The 17270-nt window shown below is 37.1% G+C and overlaps 1 protein-coding gene and 1 pseudogene across 6 annotated transcripts in view; both read right to left on the reverse strand.

Moving 5' to 3' along the window:
* Positions 1-56: 56 nt before the first annotated feature.
* Positions 57-17270, reverse strand: part of IWS1 (interacts with SUPT6H, CTD assembly factor 1) — a 40210-nt gene continuing 22996 nt past the window's right edge. For 4 of the 6 annotated variants that reach the window (XM_032353978.1, XM_032353977.1, XM_032353975.1 and 1 more), the window contains exons 6-14: positions 14746-14843; positions 13630-13780; positions 12991-13073; positions 11779-11908; positions 10782-10899; positions 8700-8811; positions 8073-8129; positions 5020-5131; positions 57-428 (exon numbers count right to left, since the gene is read on the reverse strand). In XM_032353978.1, the coding sequence (XP_032209869.1) occupies positions 297-428; positions 5020-5131; positions 8073-8129; positions 8700-8811; positions 10782-10899; positions 11779-11908; positions 12991-13073; positions 13630-13780; positions 14746-14843 (993 nt within the window). In that variant the 3' untranslated portion in view covers positions 57-296. Of the gene's footprint in view, positions 429-4191; positions 4579-5019; positions 5132-8072; positions 8130-8699; positions 8812-10781; positions 10900-11778; positions 11909-12990; positions 13074-13629; positions 13781-14745; positions 14844-17270 lie in introns of those variants that run through there. The other 2 variants (XM_032353976.1, XR_004288322.1) reach the window with 2 other exon arrangements.
* LOC116597939 lies at positions 15037-15230 on the reverse strand (annotated as a pseudogene).

Genomic DNA, 17270 nt, shown 5'->3' on the forward strand with positions numbered 1-17270 from the left:
AGCCAATTTTCACCCCCACTGAGAATACATCCTCTAAGACAATGAAGAGACAGCCCCCCAAAACCAGAATGGAACTTTATTGTGTAAAGTTTATAGAAGTATGACTAGTATTCTTCTGTACAAAGTACACAACAAACAGTTTTAAATACAAGTGAGAGAAATGTGAGTCCTATGACAACATCTGATACAAGCAGAACCATTTACAGATACAATAAAAAAATTTTTTAAATATCATCTTCTTTCTCCAAAGAGTCCATTGCGCATTTCTTAGAGATGGGGACACATCCCAGGCAAGGTCACAATGGCATTTTATTGCCCTCGATGCTGATTTTCACTGCGTGTGCAGATCTGCTTTTTTTTCTGATATCTGTGAACTTTCTCATCTGCTTATCCAGTCGACTGATACCCTTCTTGGAGGTCCCCTGAAACTAAGAGTGGGGTAAAAATTAAAGAGCAAATTATTGAAATACACAAATCTAGTTTTGTCTTTCATCTTCTTTTATCTGCAAGTTAACAGTCAGAAGAGCTCCAATCTCTGTAACAATCACAATATGCTTTGGTGACCTCAGGAACAAGATGAAGTGTACACACCAGTGTTAGCAATGTGCACATATTAAACTCTCTCAATGAAGATTAACAGTTGTCTGTGTCTTATTTTAAAATTCTGCCTCAGTCCACAGAAACCTCCTAGATGAAAGGGGGAAAATTTAAACTATGATTCCCCCCAATTCCATTCACTTACATTTTGACTATATGCTTTTCCCTTTCAAAGGTCAAACATGGAGCTGGCCACTTCAGATATTCACCTCCCAGCAGTGCTGGCATGAAGAATAGTGATTTTCTAAGGCAAGGGAAGTCATCTGAGAAAAAGCCTTAAGCATAACGAATGAGGTGAGAGGATGAGTAAAGCGAACCCCATTAAGTGCTGAAGCTCTAGTTTCAGACTTGGGGTGAATCCCCACTTTGCTTCAGCGAGTTCTAGAGCCCTATGCAAATCAGGCCCCTCCTTTCAGGACTGCTAGGAGAAGTAAATGAGATAATTGTGTCAAATACTAGCACACAGTCAGTGCTCAAAATATGTATCAGCTATTACTATTATTACTACTACTTTGGAACCAATTAGATTTATATTAAATAAGTACACTTGATAACAACAAAAAAAAGCAAATGAAATCTTTTGATCCAAGGGTGTTACTACTTTTTACATCTCTTCCTGCTTGCCATATATGTTTAAAGGTTTGGTTGTTAGATTATTTCTTTTTTAATTTTTAACGACTATGGGTCTTACAAGGATGCCATCTCTAAGAAACTGACCTTTAGAAATGCTGAGGAGGTCTGCCACTTAAAAAGTTAAAGACCAGGGGAAACTCTTCTGATTGACTATAGTGTTACTGACAATTCCGATCCTTAAGAATGTTGAATGGTATAAAAAGGGACAAGATCTTCTATTTCTCTCCAGATGTTTATTACTGAATCACCTGTGAAGCTCAATTCCAAGACTGCTAAAAGAAGGCAAGGCCCAGAAGGAGACACTCTGGGTCAGTTATCAGTGTGGTGATGTTGAGTTGAGGAGCCTCCCAAGTCTTATCTCACCTCTAGAACTCAGCATACCCCTCAGACAGAAGCAAGGAACCCTCAGTCAGTCTTGAACAAGAGTGATCATCCACCCTATATTTTCTAAAACAATCCCAAGTCCAAATATTTATGTCAATTTAACAGTTGGCACTAGTACTCTGAGTTAGCAAAAACATTCCTTATCAGAGGAGAAGGAGCTATGCTTCTATCACCCTATCGAATCCCCAGATTTTCTGGATAGTCCTAAACATGTGACCTTTCAGATATGCCCTGATTCTTAGTACTTAGAGTCAGTCCATATCAGAAGCCTTACCCACTCAGATCTCCACCAATTACCTAACTCCCAGCAGCTTTACACGCCATTAGAAACATCTCCCAGCACCTCTCTAACAATCTGAGCCTTCTAGCCTCCACAAAAGGGACACACCCAGGTCACACTGATCCATTCCTATTTATATTTAGACTTATAGCTGGCAGATGCCTAGTTTCCCCAAGTCAGAGAACACAAAAGATTTAGTACCTAACATGCCAAATTCAATGACCTCTCTCCTAATTCAACTCTGTACCACACCTCCTTAGAACACTGAGAGTGTATGCTGCACTGTTTCATCAGTGAAAAACCAAAAGTAGCTTAAAATATTAGCAAGATGGGTTTGCTTAAAAAAAAAAAAAAAAAAAAACACTATGGCACAACTGTATTATGACACAATATTAAGTCACTGAAGAATGTTTACTTAAATTAATTTTACCATATTTAGTAAAACAAAAATCCACCAAAGTATGAAACAACAATTTTGCATAAAAGTTGAAACAAAAACACCAAACCACAAAACCAGTAATGTGTATGTACAATATAAAAAGGACAAAAAGGAAATAGCCCAAAATGTTAATATTAAGGTGTGGTGGAATTACAAGTGACGTTAACTTTATTTGTGCTTTCTGCATTTAAAAGTTTATATAAAAACATACATTGCGTTTGTCATTTTACTGTTATCTTAAAAGCACTCCATGGAATAAACATTTCAATATACAATGTAGTGTAGGTTACTGCCTTATTTAGGAGTGAAAAATCAGAAACCATAGAGGAATAAATAAACAAATTATATATTCACATGATAGACTATTATGCAGCCAATATAAAAGACAAATGATAAGGTGGTTTAATGAGGGGAAATTACCAGAATTATATACAGTGTAATTTTATGAAAGTATCAATAGAAAAAAAGGGCAAAAAATATAACAAACTGCTTTTGAATGGTGGCTGATTTCTCTTTCTAACCTCAGAATTTTCTGTAATTATAACCACAAAAAAATTTGAAGCATTACTGGGAATACATTTAACACAACAAACTGTTAACACTGGGGACTTTGAGAAGAGCGGGGCTTTGAGATGGGGTTATTCTATAGTGTTTTATATTTACTTATGTACTTTCAAAAATAAAAATGACATTTAAAACAAAGAGTTTCATTTGAAAGCCATTTACTCAAATTTTCTTCTGGAAAATATGTTTTCTAATAATACTCATTAGTGTCTGCAATGTGGAAGCCCTGAGTGAATTCGTAAGGACTCTTCCTGAACAGGAAAAGAGTGTCAGGTGGTTTAAGGACAATACCCTAAAATGTAACATGAAACCACTAGGCCCCCAAACATGCCTAGACTTGGACCTAGATAGTACTGGCACATTATGATCTCGGGAGTGCTGGGATGAAGGAAAGGAAAGCAGCTTGAACTTGCCTCTCTGTCTGCTAGTCACCGCTCTGCTCTAGCAGGAGACTGGGCCACTTCTTCCCACCTGCCCAGCACCTACTGGGAGAATGGGATCAGAACCAGCAACACTGGCAAACAGGCACATGCCTTTCAGGACACAACTAGGCTTCCAAAGAAGAATGGCCACTGAAACTTTTTTTATTACATTTTCTCTGTCTTACCGTTCTCAATTCTCAAACCTAAGTGACTGGGACAGCAAGAGGGGAAAAGACAGTGGAAAAAGGAAAGGTAAAAAGAAAGAGAAGTGGCTGAGGAAGATAAGGGATATCAAGGGATGTGGATATGGGTAAAAGTACAAAAAAGGGGAAGGAAGTATGAAAAAGTTCTTGGCACTGAAGTAGTGCTCTTCTACCTGCATTTATTCTCAGTAAGTGGAAAGTGTGCTTTGTTTTGATTGCAGCTTAATATAAAAAATGAACTGGCACAAAGGTGAGTGTAGTCCATGAAAATAGCTGCCCAAGCAGCGGTCATGGAGAAGTCACAAAAGGAAGGCAACACACTCAGACTCTCAAGAGCACACTGCTACAAAGGTAACACTATTCATCTCAGAGCACAGCAGGGAGTGAGTGTGACTTTAAGGGTGGGTCCCAACATTTTCATTTCTAACCATGTATTAAATAAGTATTAATCAAATTTATCTCTTAACTATTTAGTGGAAACCTTTACGCAATAGGTCCCCTCAAATGCACACTAATGAGCCACTGACAATGGGAGGAAAAGTCACTTCCCTTCCATCAAGAAGCTACTCATCACTTTACATGCTTGTAATGCAGACCACTATGATTCTGGACCCTAAAAAAGACTTTTTAATAAAAATGGGTAATAGGAAGATCAAAATGCTTATCAGGGAATTAATTATCCATGAGTTTCTGGGGTACTAATAAAGGAAGTGACTTCCATTTCGATTTCTAAATATTCAACAGAACTTGAAAGTCATGAAGTGTTTGTTAAGCTCATTATTTCAGTAACTAGAAGTGGGCTGGGCCTTTTCTGGTTAGGAAAGCACACGCACACTTGTTTTCACTCTAGCTGCTGACAATTCAAGCTCATGCACAGAGCATGCTTCCTTGGGGATACCTCCCGGATACACTCTGGTTGGGCCAGGACTACAGGGGCATCCTGTTGCCTTCAATGCTGAACTTGACAGCACGGTGCACTTTGCTGAGTCGTTTCTGTTCTGCAAATCGCCTCTTATGCTTTTCCAATCGGCTTAGGCCCTTTTTAAGAATACCAGGCTAGAAAGAGTAGTTTGAATGGAGAATAAAAAAAGATTACTGAGGAGCAATGAAGATCGCGGAGTAGTATTTACAGTGATGACAGAGGAAGTGTTTACCCTAAATATTTCACAACAGAATTACTTAAAACAGTTGAAGAGAAAGGAAGGGGTAGATTGCAGAAGTAGAGAGTTCTGTTTCTCATGGTTCTAAAAAAATGACTGCATGAGAACACTCTAGACTTCAAGATTCAGTTGAAATAAAGGGACTGATAATGTTGCTTTAAGTCTGAAGTAAAGCTCACAAGCAATGATCTGGCTAGCTAAGAGACCAAAAAACACCTCTCTTTAATAAATCAGATAAACCTCAAGAGCTGTTAAAAGTTATAACATGTAAAGTAAAAGACAAAATAGTAACTTCCACTTGAGATCCACCTCGCTATTTCCCTCCTCACTTACTTACCCTGGATGACTCCATTTCCACATTCCACTTAGGTCTGACAACATAGTCCTTGTTTGAGGGCATGGGGACCCTTGCTCGGGCACAGAATCCAGGATCTCCAGGTCTGAGGGCCCTGAGAATAGGAAGAAAACCATACTATTTTGTAGCCAATAACAGCTGGGTCCAGCTGATTCAGCTGCACAGGTATTTCAAACTTCTTCTGCTTCCCCAGGTCACCCTATCTGCCCTCTTGCTATCTCAGCTGACCTTACCATCACTCACATTACTCTAAAAGTTCTTCTACTTCCCTCTCAAAGCCAACTTCCTCTGCATTTTCAGGAGTTCTCTTAGCCTCCCTTCAGCTTCAGATATAATCAAGCCTCTCTCCTTTCCAAGGCTGGCTCCCACATCAGAACCCCAAATTCCAATTTCTCTGGTCTGGTCGAGCTCCTCACAGTCTCACTTGTGAGATGAAACATCTGGTAGCCAAAATGATCCCCCAAAACTGAGTATGCCCTCAAAGTAGTTTTTGTGTATTACATATGCAATTAATACAATAATTTCTGCTTCTTGTTTTGGAAAGTTTGGATAATCACAGATTCATATGTAGTTTTAAGAAATAATACAGAGAGATCCAGTGTCTCTCCCAATGGTAAAAGATGCAAAACTATTCAAGAACTACAATACTAATGTTGATATAAGTCCATCAGTTTTTATTTACATTTCCCCCAGTTTTACTCACATTCATTGTGTGTTTCTGTGTTTATTAGTTCTATGCAATTTTATCACAAGTGTAGGTTCGTGTATTTACCACAAGGGTCCTTCCTATTGCCCTCTTAAAAAACACGTCCACCCTTTTACTCCATCTGCCCCGGCCCCCAGCCCTGGTGACCATGAATCTGTTCACTTCTCTTATTTTACCATTTCAAGAATAAATGGAATACACTACATAATCTTTAGAAACTGGCTTTATCCACTAACCATAATGCCCATGAGGATCCATCCAAGTTGTTATATCTATCAGTATTTGTTCCTTTTAATTGCTGAGCAGTATTCTACAGTACAAATGTGCCACAGTTTGACTATTCACCTGCTGAAGGACATCTGGATTGTTTCCAGTTCTGGACTATTATGAATAAAGCTGTATATTCATTTATAGGTTTTTGCACAATTTTAAGTGTTCATTTCTCTGGGAAAAGTGTCCAGGACTGCAAGTGCTGGGTTGTATGGTGGTTACATGCTTAACTTTACATGCACTGCCAAACTGTTATCCAGAGGAGCTGTATCATTTTACTCATTAAGGTATGAGTGAGCTGGTTTCTCAACATCCTTGCCAGCATTTGATGGTGTGACATAGTTACTTTTATGTATAAATTTAAGACTAAATTAAGACTAGCACCCCTCAAAAGTAAAGCCTATTTATAAACATCTGGGCATTCAAATCACTCAACTTTTAGGTAACTATTTACTCTATTGGTAAATGGAGAGTGGGTATATGTGTGTCTGTGTGGGGGGAGGTTGGAGTGGGAGAAGAGGATAAAAAATTCATTTCTATTTCCTTGTATGGAGTGTAATCTTTTTTTTTTTTTTTTTTAAAGAGAGAGAAAGTGTGAAAGTGAGGGGTTGGGGAGGGCAGAGAGAGCGGGAGAAGGACTCTTAAGCAGGCTTCATGCCCAGTGCAGAACCTGATCTCTCAACCTTGAGATCATGACCTGAGCCAAAATCAAGAGTCAGAAGTTTAACTAACTGAGCCACCCAGGCACCCCAAGTTTCATCTATTCTTAATATCAAGCTTCTGTAAGTTTCAAATACAGGAATAAATTAAGTGGCTAGCCAAAGAAAATTCTCATAACCTATTCTCCCCTAAAGCTGCCATCTGTCCCATCATCAAATCTATCCACAAATCAACACCACCAGTGCTATCTAGCTCTTCTTCCCCCCTCTCTTGCAATCTGGGTGCCACCTGATTGCCAGCACTCACTGCACAAACTCCTCTGTAGCCTCTGCAATGGCCCATGCCCTTTGCAGCTACCCCTCTCCAGCACGGCCTCTTCATTCTCCTCTAGCGTTTCCTCCAGCATGCAGAGCAACACCTACTCACTCACTTTCACTGGCTACACCCTTTTCAAAGTGGTGTGGTTTATTTCTTACTCTATACTTCCTTGGTTCCACAATCATTTCTGTGAAAATAACTGTCAAATCTATTGTCTCTGGCCCCAAATCCAGGTTTTAGACCCATGATATTTACATTATAAGTATCATACATGATATTTGTAAGAGTATTTCACTAGGCATCTCACATTTACTATGCCCAAAGCAGAAGGCACCTATGTCCTCCAAATCTACTCTTCCTCTCTATTTAGGCAAATGGTAATACCACTGCCTGAGTTACTTGGGATAAAACTGGTGTCTTCAACATTAGTCAAACTCCTCACCCACAAAGTCACCAATTCTTGGCAATTTTGTACCTCAGTTTCACGGCCTTCAGCTTCTCTGCACTCTAACCCACCTTGCACCACGATACCACCAGCACCAGCATTCCAAATCAAATCTGACAACTTCATATCTATGTCCACTTTCTATAGAATCACAAAGAGAAGTGACAATTCCACAACTTGATTTAAACCCCTTCAAAATCTGGCCCACATCTATACTCTCAAACTCATCTTGTACAATCTCAGGTACCACACTATTGCCCAATCACTTCAGTCTACTTGCTATTCCTGAAGCAGACTTTGCATGATAACCCATACCATTACTTAAACTCTCCCCTTTACTTAAAAACTCTTTATAGACATTTTAAGAGCATGGGCCACTTTTGGTTTTTATATTCCCAGAACTCAACACAATCTAGCACATAGCAAGCAGCAACAAAATCTTTACTGAAATGAACTATTTCTCAATGTTACATCCTCTAGACCACCACCACGTTTGTGGATATTCAATAAATGTTAATCTGAAAGCCATCCCCCCACCAAGGTAAAAATAACGTTTCATTTGCCGTTTTTTTAAAGCAATAAGCAGAAGATTTTCTATATGAAGTCTAAGAAGAACAATTAATAAAAAAATCTTACTTCTCTTCTCCTGTCAGCACCTTTTCCAGGTCTCTTCGGGGTGTCTGACCACCAGTGCTGTGAAAAAAATTATCAATGAGATACCAAGAATGTTAGAACCCTATAACTAAAAAAACCCCAGCAAAGCGAAATATCAAACTTGGGCCACAATTTGGTCCTTTACACTGGATCTGGGAAAATTACTCCAAATCTTTTAAAATTATAACTTCTTTTAATGATTGTTTGCATACCAGGTTTCATCATGGGTGAGGAATAACTGCCATTTTTGTGACTTATAACTTTGTCATCCTGAATGCAATTGCATCTGGTTTGCTGATACAAACTGGAACAGGAACAATTTTTTTTCTCCTAAGAATCTGAAAATGGGCCTGAGAAAGAGTTTTTCCTGCAACTGGAGGGAAAAACACAAGCAATCTCTAAATTTGGCAGAGGCCACATTCCACCAAATCAAACCAAAAAAGAAGAGAGTGTGGGCCTTCACTGTACAGTACCACATTTAAACTAAAAGGGTATAAACTATACAGACCTACGAAGCTGAGAGAAAAGACAAAATCCTATCACTCTGCAGGATTCTTAACGACCTGATTACAAAACCTGAGTTGCTGGAACAATATTTACTCTTCATACCTGTTCATTCTCCGTCGTTGAGGCATTTGTTCTAGATCTCTCTGCTCTCTTTCTTCTCTTGTCATACCTTTGTAGTTTGAGGTAAGACCGAATATAGGCCGAGACCATTCATCTGTAACAAGGAAAGTCAATTATTTAGACTAGAAAGTAGCATATCTGCTACCATTCCCTGAAATAATAATATTACATCCTAGTATGATGTAATATTCCAGGCTTTAGAATATTCTTTCCCTAAAGATACCATTATTTCAGGACCGTTTCAGGATAAACACAGCAGGTAATGATACCAGTACTATAACCAGCTTCCGCTGATTCAGAAAACTGAGTGTCAAAAAGTCATTTATGCCTTTAACTACCACAGAGGTTTAAAGGAAGTAGTAACTGACTCACTCTGACAGTCATCAATTAGCTGTACTGACATTTCAAAGACAGCCTAATTTGTAAGTTGACTCTACTGAAAACAGATCTTGAAATTCTTCTAGCTTCCTAGTATAACCAAAAACAAGCTCCCTTATTACTTGTCAAATGTCTAAATCTTCAAAAACTGCATTTTAACAGTGCAGCACAGAGTCTAGATTTCATTAAGTCTAAGAAAGCTGCTACAGTGATGTGACCATGAACCAAAGTAAAACATGCCCACCATTTAGTCAGTAAAAGTCCAGGGGTGATGTTTTTGTTCTCAAACAAAATATAGCTTACTGCTGCATTTACTACACCATCAAAACAAGCAAGAATATTCAGAAAGAAGATTAGGTGTTATCAAATAAAGGAGCAGGGAGTCTCAGGGAGTCTATGTATCTTTATACATTTTGCCTACCAACCCCACTATTAGATTCAGAATTACTGTTATAGTACGTCATGGGTATTAGTCTGAATATTCTGCTTCTCTCAGCTTAGGGCAAAATGAGAGCTGAGAACTACTGCATAAAAGCATTAGAAGTTTATCACACAATAGTGCACTGCAGTTTATTAACAAGATCAAAAATGTAATACTTCTCTAGTTCACAAAAAAAATTTCTCTAAAAACCTTTGATAATCTCAAAAACTGAGTAGAAAAGTAATCATTATATTCACATATAGGAATTTTTTTTTAAAGATTTATTTATTTATTTATTTATTTATTTGAGAGAGAGAGAGAGAGAGAGAGAGAAATCACAAGTAGGCAGAAGTAGGCAGAGAGGCAGGCAGATAGAGAGGGAGAAGCAGGCTCCCTGCTGGGCAGAGAGCCTGATGTGGGGCTCGATCCCAGGACCCTGGGATCATGACCTGAGCTGAAGGCAGAGGCTTAACCCACTGAGCCACCCAGGTGCCCCAGGAATATTTTTGATACATCCTTGAAGTTTAAAAAATTCCTTTGCAACATGGAGCATAGAAGAAGTAAGAAGAATGATGAAAACACACATGGTTTTCATTCTTAAAACTGAAAGATACAGTAATTGATTAGATTAATTTCAGTTAGACTCCTGGATTTCTCAGTTATCATTAAATAAGAACATGCAAAACACTTTGAAGACCATTAAAAAAGTAACAACAGCACTAGCGGCTAACATTTCTTGAGGTCTTACTATGTGCTAGGCACTGTGCTTATATATATAATATGTAATATATACAACTATATATAATTGTATATAATATATAATACAGTACCTATATCCTCTAATTTAATCTTTATAATTCAAAGTGAACATGTCATTATTTTACAGAGGAGGAAACCAAGGCTTAGAGCTTAAATCACTTGCCTAAAGAATGCAATAAGGTAGATGGTGAATCCAGGATTTGAACCCAGATATGATGGACTCTAGGGCCTGTATACTAACCCCCTCTCTATATATGCTCTTGAGCCAGGATTAGAAAACTTTTCACTTGCTATCCTTAATATTCATAGCATACTTAAATATGCTGAGGAACATTTTAAGACTAAGGCTAAAAAACTGGTACCCACAAGAAATTACCAAAAGAATTTCTATTCTACTTCATGAATCCATTTTAAATGAATATTGGTAAAAATACAGTTTGCTTTTATACATACACGTCTTTCTGACATACATAAACACAACACAACAAAAAGCAAAATGTACATACTGATTAATTTCCCTGCCATATCCTTGTTGGACCTTGATTCCTTGGGGTGTTTATAGAGATACATCACTGCTCGTCCAATCCCACTATGCTTCAGGGTCTCCTGGCTCACACTAGGTAGCTGGCGAACACAAACACATACAAATACATTAATCACTAAAAAACTGGGAGTCCTGCCAATCTATTCTAGAGGACCTCCAACACCTGGTTCTTTCACAAAAGAATAAGGAAAATTCCATTTTCAGAATCTGCAGACATTGAACACAAAGATACTCTGTGTTCCTATCAAGAGTTGAGATTTCAGTATTACACTGAGTCAAAGTAAAACTTAATGTGGAAAGTGTAAACTAACCCTACTCAGAAGTTAGCAGTTTAATAACAAGCATCAGTACAGGCCTCTGAATCAAACAGACCTCAGTCTGAACCCAAGCATAGCCAATCTGCTAGTTATGTGACCTTGGACAAGTCATTTAACTTCTCATGAGTCTTCATTTCCTCATCTGTAGAATGAAAACAATACACCTACTTTACACATTTGTTGTGAGGAATAAATGAACCAATACATGTATGAACACCTAGCACACGGGAAGTTCCTTGGGAATTCTTTCAGAAGTTAAGTAGCCTGCCCAAGGTGTCACAGCCACATAAAGGTGGCTCAGCTCAAGATTTCACGAGCAAATTTATCTGAATCTGAAATTGGTGCCTTTTCTACTTCAAGTGCCTCCTTAAAACATGTCCACTGCTACACAATTCCTCTTAGATAAATAATAGCAACTCCAAGATCTTTTTCCTTCAATACTATAGTTCCATGAAATGTTATAAGGCCTTCCTTTTTATGCTCATTTTATTTAGTATGTTTCTAATAGACATACCTATTGAAACCCCTCTTCTGGCAGACTAAGGCAGAAATGTTAAGTACATGCTGACACAGAGGTTGTAACAATACAAACCACATCAGATAATCAATGAAGAACATATACTTAGATTATTTGCCTCTAACCTCTTGCAGAATCTTCAGTAGCTCCTCTCGTATCTTCAATGCTGGCAAACTCCTATCTGGTAGAGGGGAGAGCCATTCTTTGATGGCAGACATCACACCACTGTCAATAAATGTTTCTTTAAGGTCCTGCCTGCAATTAAAAAAAAAAGTCAAGTCTCTGAACCTTGGTTCTACCATAGGTTGCTCTGGATTTTCTTATATATTTAGTGGCATTTCCAAAGACTGCTTTTAAAGTTACTCAACCACCTTACTGAGTACCTATTCTTGTTTCAAAAGCAATATAAAATTTAGTTCCTACTTAAAAAAAAAAAAAAAAAAAACAGATTTGACACACAAAGATCATTTGTTAAAAACCTGAATTATATAAGACAGGTTAACACTATATGAATGGTACAGATAATAAGAATAAAGAGCTCCAGTAATTATAACTGAAAAAAAAAAATCTTTATCAGAATAGAGATTCTCAAACTGGTTTAGATGATAGAGAACCCAAAATTGTGTTAGTCTTGGCAGGACACCTAACTTGGTTAGATTCAAGGAGAAATCAGTTGCTTAAGAATATAAGTAAACCAGTAAAACAGCCTAGTATCAAGATCTATCAAAAGAGGGTCCTTATTCTAGAAGACCAGTGACATACTTAATGATATAACTGGTCATATAAGCCTCCTACAATACAGGCTTTAACCAGTCCCCCAGAATTTTCTCTGTGCTCAATTACACTGGGAAAAGAGATGTAATTTTACTAGACTCAAAACAAGAGTGGATAAAAAACAAAAGTAGTGGTTTACATGCTTTTGTTTCCTTAATGTCAGTTTGCTATTTGTTCTGTTCTGTTTGTAACAGGATCAAGACTTAAGAAAAATTTATGAGGGGGCACCTGGGTGGCTCAGTCAGATAAAACATCCAACTCCTGATTTCAGCTCAAGGCATAATCTCAGGATTATGAGAGCAAGCCTTGCATCAGGCTCTGAGCCAGGCATGGAGCCTGCTTAAGATTTTCTCTCTCCCTCTGCCCCTCACGCACCTCTTAAAAAAATAAAATAAAATAAAATTTGGGAGGAAGTAACATAATTTAGGAAATTCTATTTATTATTATTTTTCTATGAATTGACAGATAGCAGTCATTAAATAACATCTCTAGAACACCAGTACATAGTTTGAATATTATTCCATTAAGAGGAAACAACTTTTTCAAGGAAACAGAATACTTACTTCTTAAGGTGCATGACCACAGTAGGTAATAATGTTAATTTTTTCAGTGCTGGCTTTTTTTGATTGTTCAACTGTCTGTCTTCCTATCCAGGAAGAAAAAGATTTTTTAAAAAGCAACACTTATTGTTAATAATAAATTGTAACCACTATAATTCTAAACTTTAAAATAAAGCAGCAATATCTCCTAGTAACAATTTTTTCTACAAGAAAACTAAAAAATGAACTTTTTAATAGAACCCCAAATTCTACGTCTGTATTTTTTTTATTTTTTTCAGTGTTCCAAGATTCACTGTTTATGTACCACATCCAGTGCTCCATGCTCTCCTTAATACCCACCACCTCTACATCTGTATTAATCAAACCTACAAAACCATTAGATAGCTTAAACAATTACAAATTTAGAGGAATAATGTTATTGTTATTAAAGAAGAGTTTCAGTATTTACTTTGGTGCTTTTTCCTATTTTAATTATAGAAAATTTCAAATTCTACCAAGATAGAAAACAAACTAACATACTATCACATATATGTCCACAATTAAACACCCATGACCAGTCTTATTTCAGCTACATGTCTCCACATACTTTTCTCTTCCTTAAGTGAGGAAAGAAAAGAGGAAGCCACCAGTGACCCATCTTACCTCCGCAGCCTCATTCATCTTGACAATCATAGCACTCACTACGTCATCAGCGTCACTAATAAAAGTACCACCATCTCGGTTACGCCTGCGCTTGCCGCTCATGCTCTTTTTCCGCTGCAACATCATCTCGAAATCCGACAGGAAGTCCATACTAAGGAGCAACACAAAATCAAGTGAAATACAAATTCCCTTTTATTTTATTTAAAAGACTCTATTTATTTATTTGACAGAGAGAGATCACAAGTAGGCAGAGAGGCAGGCAGAGAGAGAGAGGAGGAAGCAGGCTCCCCACTGAGCAGAGAGCCCAACGTGGGACTCTATCGCAGGACCCTGAGATCATACCTGAGCCAAAGGCAGAGGCTTAACCCACTGAGCCACCCAGGCACCCACAAATTCCCTTTTAAATACAAATCTCCTTTTGTCACAGTTAAGAACCACCAACTTTCTTAATTCGAACTCCACAAAATGCTACTTTCTTCTAAAGTGCAAATACTTACAACTTGGCACCTTTCAAGATACCAGACTTCTCTGAACAGAGATTACAATCATCTCAACCAAAGAAAGTGAAATTCAACCAAGTAATATTTTGTAGTTAGGACTTTACCTCATTGCCCCTGGAACCCCAAAGTCAGCTTTTCTCTCAAAAAATGTATTTTTATGTTATGTTTCAGTAACTCAAGAAGAGCTTACACAGTGAGGATGACACAAATTAAGAAGCTGAGCACAGGGCAAATGAAAAGAAAAATAGTAAGCGTAAGTGTATTTTCAGACAGCACTTTATATAGAGAAAAAGAATGGAGAAAAATGGAACAGATTCTTTGCTACACTTAGTAAGGAACCAAAATAAGAAAAAACAAAGTTTGATAGTCTCTATCTTCATTTTTAAAGTACTCTTTAACAAATACCTTTATGATTTTTAATTTAAATTAACATATAGTATATTATTAGTTTCAGAGGTGAAGTTCAGTGATTCATCAGTCTTATATAAAACCCAGTGCTCATTACATCACATGCCCTCCTTAAGGCCCTTCACCCAGTTACCCCATTCCTCCACCCACTCCCCTCCAGCAACCCTGTTTTTAACAAATTCCTTTTTAAAAAATGAAACAAACTTACTGTTTTCCTCTCTTTATGTTATCATCAGAATCTGAATCTTCTGCTTCTTTTACCTGTGTTTCACTTTTTTCTTCCTCCAAATCTTCTTGGTTAAAACCCTACAGGCCAGGTAAATTTACCAGGGTTATTGCAATTTCCTTACAGATTTCCTTTAGTATAACTACTCTTAATTTTTTTTTTTTGCATTTTTAAAGTAATACATTCATAAAAAGGTAAAGAGCAAAAAAGCTTCCTCCACCCTAGCTGCTAGTATTACTTTTCTTATGTCTTCTTCCAGAAATAGCCTATATTTACACATACATACTTCTAAACATATCTATTTCTTATCCCCTTTTATGATACAAATGGTAGCATACTTCACGCACTGGGTACAGTATATACTGGTCTGTGCTTTCCACATTTAACAATAGAATATGGAGATCAATTAGCAATAATCGCGCCTCGGATAAACCTCATTGGCTATGATACTGCCACTGCGCAAAGCTAGAATATGGAGATCAATTAATATTGGCATAAAGTGTCCTCATTCATTTTAAGGCTTTGGATTATTTCATACTATGACTGTAACCAATACACTGTTTATGTATTTTGCCACTGACATTTAAGTATATGCATTTGAAATTCTGTGAGATATTTACCAAACTCTTCATAGAGGTTATACTTATTCTTTCCAGCAAAGCATTAAGTACACCTGTTTCTCCAGTTTTTCACTACTACAAGTTATCAAACATTGATATTCACCAATCTCTGAACCAAAAACTAAAAGGCATCTTTCTTTATATTCTCTTATGAGTAACGGTGGGCATTTTGTTCATGTTTAAAGGTCATTTTTAATTTTTTCTCTATGGAACTCCCAATTTCCTATGTCCATTTTCCTGTTGGATCTTTGTTTTATTGGTATGGATTTAAAACTTAGTCTCTTTAAAACAGCACTTTTTAAGTGACAGGGCCTGCACAATCTTCAATTGGTACAGTTGCATTTTGTTTATGGTAATGTTTTCCAAGCATAATTTTTTACTTTTATGCAATTAAAATGGTCAGTCTTTTCTTTATAGCTGCTTTTATGTTGTACTTAGATCTTTCCAATAGTTCAGAGTATGTTGTTTTTCTCCATGAACTAAACCCAAAATCAAGTTGATGGTAATTCTCTAAACTAGAGAAACACATCTTACTCTTGTAAAAAAGCTGCTTAATTGAGTATATGCACCATGAGTGCAATATCCAATCTCTGGCATACAGGCTCCCAAATATTTGTTGAATGAATTATTCCTATTATTCCTATTTTCCTTAGGTTCACTTTATTTTTCTACCCTCTTGAATCAGACTCTAAATTCATCTAAATTTCACTCTTTTAGGAATTAAAGTACTGATTTTTTTTTTTTTTCAATGCAAGAATTGTCTGACAAGAAAGTCTTAAATTTCTGGGTGGCAAGGTTATTTTGTTTGTGGATTTTGAATTTCTAATTCAATTTCTAATTGAATTTCTAATTTCACTGCTCTGCATTCAGAAAATGTTTATACTTTGTAATTTTTGCAAAAGCTTGGTTTAAAATTTATATGGGAATGTGCTAAAAGAAAGTCAAGGCAATCCTGAAAAATAACAAGCTTAGAGGGCATCAACAACCAAATATCCACAGTTCTGTATTAACACTGCAAGGATAAAGAGACCCACAGAACAGACAAGAAACTGCCGAAATAGACTGGAAATCATCTACAGACACTTTGTTTATGACAAAGACAGCACTAGGGAGAAGCAGGAAAGGATGGCCTGGGTCAACTAGATATTCCAAATGGGAGGAAAAATTTTTTTAAACATTTTAAAGTAACTCTATATACCCAATGTGGGGCTTCTTTACAATCCCAAGATAAAGAGTCATATGCTCTACCAACTGAGCCAGCCAGGAACCCCCTAACTTCTATCTCATACATACCCATTACAGGTGGATTCTCTAACTAAATGTGAAAGATTAAAATAAGCTTCTAGGGTGCCTGGGTGGCTCAGTGGGTTAAGCTGCTGCCTTCGGCTCAGGTCATGATCTCAGGGTCCTGGGATCGAGTCTGGCATCGGGCTCTCTGCTCAGCAGGGAGCCTGCTTCCTCCTCTCTCTCTTTCTGCCTGCCTCTCTGCCTACTTGTGATCTCTCTCTGTCAAATAAATAAATAAATAAAACTTTAAAAAAAAAAAAAAGCTTCTAGAATATAACTCATGAGAGTATCTCTATGATCTTAGGAATAAGCAAAAATTTGTGGGAATTCAAAGTTTCACTATAAAGGAAAAGATGGATAAAGTTGATTTATATTAAAATTAAAAACTTTTGCTCAAGACTCCATTAAGAAAGTGAAAAGGAAAGCCAAAGAACAGAAAATAATTTTAACTTTTATAATCCCCAAACTTTTATTTTGTATTCTTATTTGCATTTATTTCCAGATTACATAAAGAGACTCTTCAGTGGCTTTTTGGTCTGCTTGTTCTATTGGTTACATTCCACTCAGATAATAGATTTGTCCATTTCTCTCTGCCATTCT

The sequence above is a fragment of the Mustela erminea genome, chromosome 8, assembly GCF_009829155.1.
Source record: "Mustela erminea isolate mMusErm1 chromosome 8, mMusErm1.Pri, whole genome shotgun sequence".
Classification (NCBI taxonomy): Eukaryota; Metazoa; Chordata; class Mammalia; order Carnivora; family Mustelidae; genus Mustela; species Mustela erminea.